This window comes from Podarcis melisellensis (genome assembly GCF_964234715.1).
Source record: "Podarcis melisellensis genome assembly, chromosome: 6".
Classification (NCBI taxonomy): Eukaryota; Metazoa; Chordata; class Lepidosauria; order Squamata; family Lacertidae; genus Podarcis; species Podarcis melisellensis.
The window spans coordinates 21,848,587-21,858,579 of NC_138538.1; the positions used below are offsets into that span (position 1 = coordinate 21,848,587).

Genomic DNA, 9,993 nt, shown 5'->3' on the forward strand with positions numbered 1-9,993 from the left:
CCCTTTGGCCAGTTTCTTTTTCTGCTTTTAAAAAAATAAAAATAAATAAAATGAAATGAAATGAAATAAAAAAAATACAGAAGGATCGTTTCAAAGCACTTGCGATCCTTTTTTTTAATAAAAAAAAAGACAAAACCCTACCTCTTCTTTAACTCTACCTTATTAGAGCTTGGATTCCCGTCCTTTCCTCTACCCTCCCTGACCCCACGCAAGGTGGATTCTAAGCCCTGACATACATCGGGAACCGGAATTACGGCTCCAAACCAACAGACTGCGGCCCTTTGCTCCGCAACTGCGCCGCCTTCCAGGAATTCTGCGCATGCCCAGTCACACACCTAATTTACCCTCCGCCCACCCGCGCGTTCTTAGGTTCATTCAAGGCGGGCCGAGGTTTGTGATGTCACGCGAGTGCTTCCGGGTCGCGAGCGGGTTTTCTTCCTGGAAAGTGTCCCTTCAGTTTCCAGTGGAGCTGGAGCTGCGGTGAGGGAACGGGGAGACCGGAGGGCGGGAGGGAGGTGTCGGCGTCTCCTTTCCGGCTGCCCCTCCTGAGGTGGGAGCCCGGGGAGGCCTGGCGGGCGGTGGCCGGGCTCCAGCCGAGGACTTGGGCTGCCTCCTGGACGTCGCTTCGGCAAAAGCCGCGCGCGGTTTCCCAGGGAACTGGAGGCTTCCTAGGGTTACTCGCGAGGAGGGAGAGTTTTGAAACATTCCATTGAAGCATAGCTGCCAACTTTTCCCTTTTCTTGCGAGGAATCCTATTCGGAATAAGGGATTTTCCAAGAAATCCCAACTTTAATGGAGTGGTAGACAAAAATGTTTGAATACATAGAATTGGCGAAATTGACTTATAAGATTCGGAGCCAAAAAGAAGCAAAGTTCCGAAAGGATTGGAGTAAATTTGTTGAATGTATACGGAGTAATTGTAAGAATTTAAAAACTGTAGCAGGATTAATGTAAATCTTGTGATGTGGATGGAGTGTAAATAAACTGTAAGAAAAGATTTGAGACATGAAAACCATTGAAGGGATGGAAGGAAGTCCGGGCGCAATAAGGCACAGGGTAAATAAGAAGACGTAAAAATTTTTGAATGTAAGAATATTTATTTTATTTGTTGTTGTTACAAAAAAGCAATAAAAAGTATTGGGGGTGGGAAACGGAATAAGGGATTTTCCCTTTAAAAAAGAGAAACGTTGACAGCTATGCATATGGGGCTTGGGAGTCGCTCTTCGCTTCATTTTGCCTTCGGTGGGGTCGGAATTGCGGCTGGCGTGGCCTGGATCCAGCCTGATGTGTACGAAATTGCGAGGAGAGATGTGCTTTCAGAGAAGGTGGCGGTGGGCACACCGTACATCTAAACAGTGCGGGATTTACATACAAGCTAAACAAGCTATAGCTTAGGGCCCCACACTCTTGGGGGCCCCCAAAAAAATTAAAGGGGAAAAACCTGGATGTACATTTCCAAAATAGAAGAAAAAAACAAAATAAAACCTACATACAGCAACAGTGTTTGGTGTTGTGTATGGACCTATTAGGTCCATAAATTACCATATAACATATATTCAACACAAAAAACCGCAACAATTTGTTGTTGACAAAGGACAGCTGGAAATATAAAGGGCCCCATTACCTTCAATAGCTTAGGGACTCATCAAACCTAAATCCGGCCCTGGTCTGGTTCTATCCTGATGTGTACGAAATTGGGAGGAGTGATGTGCCAGGCATCTAAAGCAGCAACACCTACCCACCCCAAGAAAAAGAATATCGGGGGCTGTAGTTTTTTACCCCTCAGAGAGCTACAGTTCCCAGATTCTTTAAGGCGCAAGTTCTTTAGATATACGCGGCTAGTCAGATTAATGGGCAGGAAAACATCTGTCATTGGCTGTGAGTTATGGTAGGTATATGGCACCTAAATGCTTGGCGGAAGCATAGCTCTGTTTGACTCCTGGATTCTGGGATTCAGTGTTGGAAGGTTGCTGCCTGCATGCCCTTGCTTGTGGGCTTCCAGGAAATGTCTGATTGGCTACTATGAAAAACCGGATAATGGACTTCATGGACCTTTGGTTTCGTCCGGCAGGGCTTGTCTTGTGTTTTTATGAGTGACTGTTGTAACATGCAGTTGTAATTCTGCCTCTGTCCTCACCTGTCTTCCCCCCACCCTGTCAGCTCATAACCTTAGGTTTGACAAGTTTTAACACTTCACATTATCAAGGAATACTTACAGCTTTGATCCCCAGCACAATAACAATAAATTTGTCCATAAATTTTTGCATGGTACTCATAGATAGCCATTGGATACTGCTCTTAAATAGCACATGCTTTCCCTTTCTCTCTTGCATCAGGGATGTTTGGTTTAACGTGTTGTCTAAACCCAGGCTCATATTTTGTCTCGCTCCAGATGAACCATGAGAAGAATGCTGTTATGCTGTGCTCAGGTCCTCCTTGTGGGCTTCCCATAGGCATCTTGTCGGTTACTGTGAAAACAGGACTAGATGGCCTCATCCAGCAGGCTCTTGTGTTCTTATAAATTGTAAACCAAGAACAAGATTACAGCTCATCCTTTGTCTGAATGAGACAAACTATGAGCTTAGGTTCCTATAACACTCTTGAGGAAGAGACTTGAGGCCACAGTCTCCTCTCCAAAAGTTCACATGCTCATGTGTTTGCATTAAGCAGTAGTTTGGCTTACCATTCGTGCAAATTGAGTTCTGCATCTCTTTCTGAATATTGCATTTCTTAGTGGAAAAGCACCCTTCCCCTTGAAGTTGAAATGAAATCTTATATGCAAATTTAAGTGGTAGGTGAGATCTAACAGTATCTTGTAATAAGCAATGGGGTAGGTAGAGCTATTCCTGTACAAACATTGCTTTGAATCAGAGCTGACTATAAAGAATCTTTTAGAGTGATTCTTAAGCCCAAATAGAACCAATAAATAGGTGTTTTATTTTGGAATTCTTAAGACTTATATGGAAGACTAGGTAGACGCTTCTGACCACTTTTCCTAGATGCTGTTTGTTCATAGTATTGTGTTGTTTTTTATCTTCCTTGCAGATTTTCCCACTAACCAATGTCAGGAAATGGTGATGGCACCATTCCAAGTCCCTCTGTGGGATCTCTGTCAGAGATTGAGGTCCTGCCAGATCAGCCAAAGTATGTGTGCTCATTGTCCGCTGAGCTTGTCGCCAAGGCACGTGAAGAGCTGCAGGAAAAACCTGAGTGGCGACTTCGAGATGTTCAAGCCCTCAGAGACATGGTGTGCAAAGACTATCCTAACCTGGGAACATGTTTAGATGACGCTTTCTTGCTCAGGTTCCTTAGAGCCCGGAAGTTTGATTATGATCGGGCACTTCAGCTCCTTGTGAACTATCACTGCTGTAGGAGGAGTTGGCCTGAGGTTTTTACTAACCTGAAACCTTCTGCTATAAAGCCTGCCTTAGAGTCTGGTTTTGTCACTGTTCTTTCTCACTTAGATACTGAAGGACGCCATGTTGTTTGCATTCGCCCAGGTATTTTTTTTAATACTTCTCCCCCCTGCCTTTGGTTAACTGTTTAGGATTGCTTCTTGTGACTTGCTACCAAATTCGTATTTTTAAAAAAGATACAAATATTTCATTTGATGCTTACGCTTTCTTTCCCCTATTACTAATATTACTGCATAATCCAGTGAAATGCAGTTAATGACTTGAGAACTGTATCATTAATTCACGTACTTCAGGGAGTTCAGTTTTCAGAACACATTTTTTTATCTGTAATTTCTATATGAGGAGATGGGATGATGTTGTTGTTATTTGTTGTACTTATATAAATTCTAGAGGACTAAAATCCTACATTTCCTTTTGTTCCTTCCTGGCTTTCCATAAATATTTACTTTTTCTTCTTGTTACACCAGTCTTTTAAAGTAACACTTTAAATTGTTACTTAAATCTGAATTGTACATAGGAGACAGAATATGTTTTCAATGCTAATATAGTATGTTGTAACATAATATATGAGCTAACAAAAACAAACATCCTCAGTACATACATATAGTATTTTCAGGCATATATTATCATTGAGGAAATCACCAAAAATATTTCAAATTACAGTTGTGAGCTAAAACACTGGTGCAGACATATCTTTGAAAGAAACTCAATTTTGAGTAGGCCTGCCTTAAACAGACCATAAAGGAGTATGATATTTTTGATCTCTAATGGAATGGTTTGGACAGTGTACTGCTGAAGAAAGTAGCTGGGATTTATTTGTCCCTGATTGGTTAATCTACTGCTGTTATGTTTTGGGTCCAGTTCATTGACATAGGAGAAAAGATGTGGTGACGACAGTTTTATGGATCGAGGCTGACAATTTGGCCTCTTAGTAATTTAAACCTCCAGTCATCTTGTCCTGACATTTGGCCAACACCATGCATGGTGACAGCCCAGAGAGAGAAAACCAGGCAAGCAGTTTTGGAACTCCCGGCCTGTTGAGATCAAGCAGGTGCCTTCACTGTGCTCTTTTGGGTGCCTGCAAAAAAGCATTCTTGTTTTGATAAACCTAGCCAGGTGAAATAATTTTAATCTGTTTAAGTATTTTAACTTTTGTATGTTTTAAATTATTGTTGTGAATTGTTCTTGATTTTATTGATTTATCTTTTTGTAAACTGTTTTGAGGTTTTTTGGGGTTTTTTACACACAAGCTGTGCATAAACTTCATGCAATAAACAAATGATATAAATAATAAAATGTCCTAACCCCCTTGCCTCATGACTCAAACTCACCTTTCTCCTTTAGTATTGAGAGGGATATAATTAGATATCAACAAAATTTAGTAGTGGGTATATATATATTAAGTTTGTCTTATTCCTTGCTCCAGTATCTATATTCACTCAGTATTACATTTTTATTTTAAAATTGTTTGCATGGAATTTGAGAAATCAAAAAATACCATTAATGGTAATTGGGTGGGTGGGAGAGAGATGAAATCATGAGGATACACAAACATAAATATTTTATTATCGCATGGTGTTTTGAAACACAGTTCTTTAAGAGAGGCACTTAAAAAAGCGCAAAGTTTTGTTCTTGAGGCTGCTGTATAACCAACTGAATAATCAACAACTGTATTTTGAAATAGGTTGGAGCATTAAAATCTTTATTGTTACACATCCTTGAGATTTTGTTTTACCCATACTGTTCTACCTTTTCCCATACTGAATAATACATTATTTTCCCCCAAGGAAAATGAACATCACCTGTCCTTAAATATACGCCCTGTTTTGCTCCAGAAGTCCAAGCACAAAGCATACGAAAAGATCAGCTTCTTGAAGCATCTGCAGGTTTTATTTAATGAAGAACTAATGTGAATTAGGACAGAGACTGTTAAAGGATGACTAACCATTATAAGACAAATAGAAAATTCAGTTTTGAAATGTACTGTTGGTTTATTCAGCTTTGCAACTTATCATCTCTGTCTTATAACCATAGACAGATGGATCCCAAGTAACTACCCAATTACTGAAAATATTCGTGCCATATACTTAACATTAGAAAAGCTCATTCAGTCTGAAGAGACCCAGGTGAATGGAATTGTTATCCTTGCAGACTACAAAGGAGTCAGCTTGTCTAAGGCATCTCATTTTGGTCCATTTATAGGCAAAAAAGTGATTGGAATTCTTCAGGTAAGATCTGAATCTATAACGGGGGAGGGGGGGAATAATTATATAACCAAAAAATATTAAAAGCCATTTCACTTGACACAGGTGCTTATGGAAATGGGTGGGTTTCAACAAAGGAGTGGAATATCTTAGCTTTGAAACAGTCTTCATTTTCAATTGAAAGAAACCTGGATTTTAATTATAAGAGATCCTTATGAAGGTTCGAGTAATCGGTATCTTCTCTTAAAATATTATATTTCACCTTGGATAAGACGTGTGTGTACTTTAAAGTGTTACCTTGTGGTGGGAAGAATGAACAACACACATTTGTTCTATAATCTTCACAAATATATATAAAAATAAAAAAATTGAATCTTCACTAATGTGCCTACAGATCTTTTGTAAGGAGCTATTTTTGTTCCATTGTGAGTTCATACATCAGTAAATTAAATGTGTGTCTTTGAAAACTGGTAAAAGCTATTCATAAAGTAACCAGTATTTATAAACCTGACTGGTATTGTGTTGTTGTTTTTTTAGGATGGCTTTCCTATTAGAATAAAAGCTGTCAATATTATAAATGAACCTCGAATATTCAAGGGCATTTTTGCCATCATCAAACCCTTTCTGAAAGAGAAAATAGCTAATCGGGTAAGTGGCTATTTTTATTTATTCATTCATTTAAAGCATTTTAATCTTGCTTGTCAGCTGAAAATGCTGCCAGAGCAGCTTACATAACATCAGTAAACACAAGACAACCCTTGCCCCAAAGGCTTACAGTCCAAAAGACGCAACGAAAGTGGCTAATGTTGCAAACAGGCTGTTGTTCATTCATAGAGGTCAGACTAGCAAGTTGCATATATCTGTAGTGTAATTGTGACCAATGGAATTCTACTTGGCATAGCTGGAAGGGGCCTCGTCTTATCTTCTCCCACCTTGCACAGCTTACAATGGCAGAGGAGTAGTGGCTGTTGCAACCAGGTGGGTAAAGGTAAAGGTACCCCTGACTGTTAGGTCCAGTCGTGGACGACTCTGGGGTTACGCGCTCATCTCGCTCAATAGGCCGAGGGAACCGGCGTTTGTCCACAGACAGCTTCCAGGTCATGTGGCCACCATGACTAAGCCACATTTGGTAAAACAGAGCAGCGCACGGAAACACCATTTACCTTCCCACCGGAGTGGCACCTATTTATCTACTTGCACTTTGACAGGCTTTCAAACTGCTAGGTGGGCAGGGACCAAACAACAGGAGCTCAATATGGTAAGTTTGTTTCCTGCCATTCACCAGCAGGCCCCAGGGTAGGTCACAATTTAATATTAGGATCAGCCTGGTCTCTTGTTGCCAGTTATTTGGATACACAATGTGAATTATACTCTGAATTTCTTGAAATTGAGGTATCACATTATTATTTCAAGAATACTGAACCCGTGTTGTTGAAACTTTTGGGTTTTTCTTTTTCAGTTTTTTCTTCATGGGTCAGACTTGAGCTCTCTTCACCACAACCTTCCACCATGGATCCTACCTGAAGAATATGGGGGCACTGCAGGGAAACTGGATATCTCTGCCTGGAATGAGCTGCTGCTGGCCTCAGAGGATGACTTCCTGTATGATGCTTCTCTTCTGGCTCCCTCCAATGACTCTTCTCCTCTTGACCCACTATTGACTGGGGAGATTGATGAGAAGCAATGTGATGACTCTTTGCGAAGCTTGAAAACGCAACTCTATTCCTGCTATTAACATAGCAGTTAAAGCTTCCAAAAGGTCACCTTCCTGTTTACTAAGGGATTATGAACTCTGCCTTGTTCTTAGGTAGACTGTAGCCTAGGGGTAGAGACAGCTGAGGGAGGCACTTTACATTGGAACCAAAGCAAATTAAAAAGGGGAAGCCATGGAGCAAGGTGAAGTTCTACCGCAATCCAGGAGAAGGGTGCAGTTTTGAGGCACCGTAAACATTGCGGTTTCTTGACCCTTTGCAAACAGCCGCATCTCCTACGATTAAATGTGTCATGTTGACTTAAGGAACGTTGCTAACGCCAAGGTTTTAAGCACAATTATTTGGAAGTAAGTTGCTCTGAAATTAATGAGACCTGCTTCCAAATGAGCAAGTTTAGGGTCAAAGTGCTAGACTTTCTCAGGCTGAAAAGAGCTAAAATGGCCAACAGTTTTGACAAAGCGGAAGTGTCATAATGCATTATACTGACTTTCCCTAGAGAAGTAAGAAATTATATTGGTTGTGTGATATAATGGTAGCTGTTTTACGGCAGGCTAGTTTCTAGGAGTAAATGTCGGGCTGCCATTCTGATACACTTTGGTTTGACATGCTCTGATTATCGCTATCGTTATTCAGTTATTTCCACATATAAGCATATTCTCTTCTCTTGTAGGGGGTGTGTTGCCACTGAGATGCAAACCTTAGACTTGAATCTTGCAGACAGGGTTTGCAAATGCAGTGGGTATCCTTAAAACCACTGAAATCAATGAAAGCACATGTTCACTCTGCCTAATAGAAAGCATTAAAGAATCTGTACACCGTTTTTATGCCCATACTTGAATTTGTACCAGGACCAACTGAAAGGGACAGGTAATTCTGCTTATTAGCTTAGCTGCCAGTTAATACCCTGCCTTAGTTATAGAATTCTATTACCATAGGTCTTTGGGGGGGTGTAATACAGAAACTGTCATAGTTGTAGATGTCTGTCCAGCAAAGCAAGGATGCTTGTTTAGACGTGTTTATTTCCGAGTCTCTGTAAACCAAATGGACAGGGTATTTTACAAGCACAATTTCTGTCTTGTAAATGTAACTATTTTCCGTTCAATGTGTGTGTGGAGGGGGGGATGTTATCAGTTGGACCTCAGTGCTAAATTGGCTTCCTTTTACAAAGGTCACTTTCTGTCCGTCCTTCATGGTTGTCCTTGTTAATGTGCATTAGCGCTTTATGTCTTCCTTTTATTTGTGGCTTATCTCATATGTGTTTGGTCTTGGAGTTATGTACGCAACGTCCTCTTCTTTCATAGCCTTGAGTTGTGGATTAACTTAGATATTTGTGACATCCAGCACTTCAGCCTGAAACCTTTGTAGAGATTGAATTGACTGTTTCATGTTTAGAGGGAGGCAGGTCAACACTTATTACCACCTCATCTTTTAGCACTTTCAACTAGATGGTTGGAGCTATTTGCGGAGGCTTTTACTTAGTGCCAACTACAGACCAGAAACTGGTGCTGATTGTAAATATAAGGTTTTCAGCTGGTGGACTTTTTGTATTGTCAGTGCCAAACTTGTATTTCCCCTCACATTAAAAAAAAAAAGCATAACCATCTGCCTCTGTATTGCCAAAAGATGAAGCAATTTTGTGTGCTTGAACTAGAGGCCCCATTGATTATACTATGTGGTATGTTATCAAAATAGGCCATCATAGGCATTTGAAACAGGTTTTATTGTTATTACTCAAAGCTTTTTACAAGTGTTTTGAAATGGATATACTAGGTGTAAATATTTCTTCTGGCAGTCACAGGTAGCTCCTGTGCATGTAAGAAGTGTGAAAACACGTGATACTGAATGATGAAGTTCATTATTGTGCAGAAAAAAAATCTAAACTCATCTTTTAATTTAAACTGTCCCTCTAAGTTTGGGGCAAATTAAACAGCTAGTATAGTGTTACAGAAAGTTCAGGTATTATGTTTATACTAATGCACTAATTTTTCAAGTAGAGATATTAGCAGCTAATATATCTAATGTATCCTCGACCATTATTTAAGAAATTATTTGGTCGTATCAGGCCTTAAGAAAGAGACATTGGTAACCTACCACAACTGTCAAATTGCCTTTAAGTCTAACAGAAAATGAAAGATACTTGAATTTATACAGTGGGCTTGACAGGCACTATTAAAATTTTTGAGTTTTTTTCCAGAAGAGTAGTTGAGGTGCTTTATTTCTACTGTTCCGTCAGTCGGTTTTGGCATTTTGCTAAGTAAATTGTTTCAGTATTTGTTTTGCCTTTTGCTGTATGTAGAAGTCAGGTGTTTGGTTACAGTATACACCTGTGAGAATTTATTTTTATATTGCATTTTATAAAAGGAATAGTTTAATTGTAACTTTATGCATGAGTGGATATTAAACCATCTACCTTAAGACAATATTTCATTATTTTCATCATTATTTCAAGACAATATTTGCTTCCTTGTTAAGTCCATTTTAAATCCCAAGTGTATCAGTAACACAATGGGATTTGACTGCCTTCTAAAGCCATCAAGGTATGTGAAGTGGGGGGGGGGAGGGGATTGGATTAATTTTTTAAAAAGCAGCTCAGGGAGAGAACAACTGATCTTCCATTCTGTGGTGCTCATTACCCCAATTTCCAGACATGAATTGATTTCT

The 9,993-nt window shown here is 39.8% G+C and overlaps 1 protein-coding gene across 4 annotated transcripts; it reads left to right on the forward strand.

Moving 5' to 3' along the window:
* The first annotated feature begins 378 nt into the window (after positions 1-378).
* TTPAL (alpha tocopherol transfer protein like) lies at positions 379-9,754 on the forward strand. Of its 4 annotated transcripts, none has more exons than XM_081917206.1 (5): positions 379-480; positions 3,046-3,500; positions 5,451-5,644; positions 6,158-6,268; positions 7,080-9,754. In XM_081917206.1, exons 2-5 carry the CDS (start codon positions 3,062-3,064, stop codon positions 7,353-7,355), a joined length of 1,020 nt encoding a protein of 339 aa, XP_081773332.1. In that variant the 5' UTR covers positions 379-480; positions 3,046-3,061; the 3' UTR covers positions 7,356-9,754. The 4 variants fall into 4 exon arrangements, with proteins under 4 accessions (XP_081773332.1, XP_081773335.1, XP_081773334.1 ...); XM_081917209.1 differs by lacking the exon at positions 379-480 and adding an exon at positions 603-673; XM_081917208.1 differs by lacking the exon at positions 379-480 and adding an exon at positions 730-1,056.
* The last annotated feature ends 239 nt before the right edge of the window (positions 9,755-9,993 follow it).

Excerpts from the sequence above, each read along its gene's own strand:
- TTPAL (XM_081917206.1), top strand. The coding sequence starts at position 3,062 with ATGTCAGGAAATGGTGATGGCACCATTCCAAGTCCCTCTGTGGGATCT. Across the intron at positions 3,501-5,450 it reads TGTTGTTTGCATTCGCCCAG|ACAGATGGATCCCAAGTAAC; the intron begins GTATTTTTTTTA and ends TTATAACCATAG. Across the intron at positions 6,269-7,079 it reads AAGAGAAAATAGCTAATCGG|TTTTTTCTTCATGGGTCAGA; the intron begins GTAAGTGGCTAT and ends TTTCTTTTTCAG.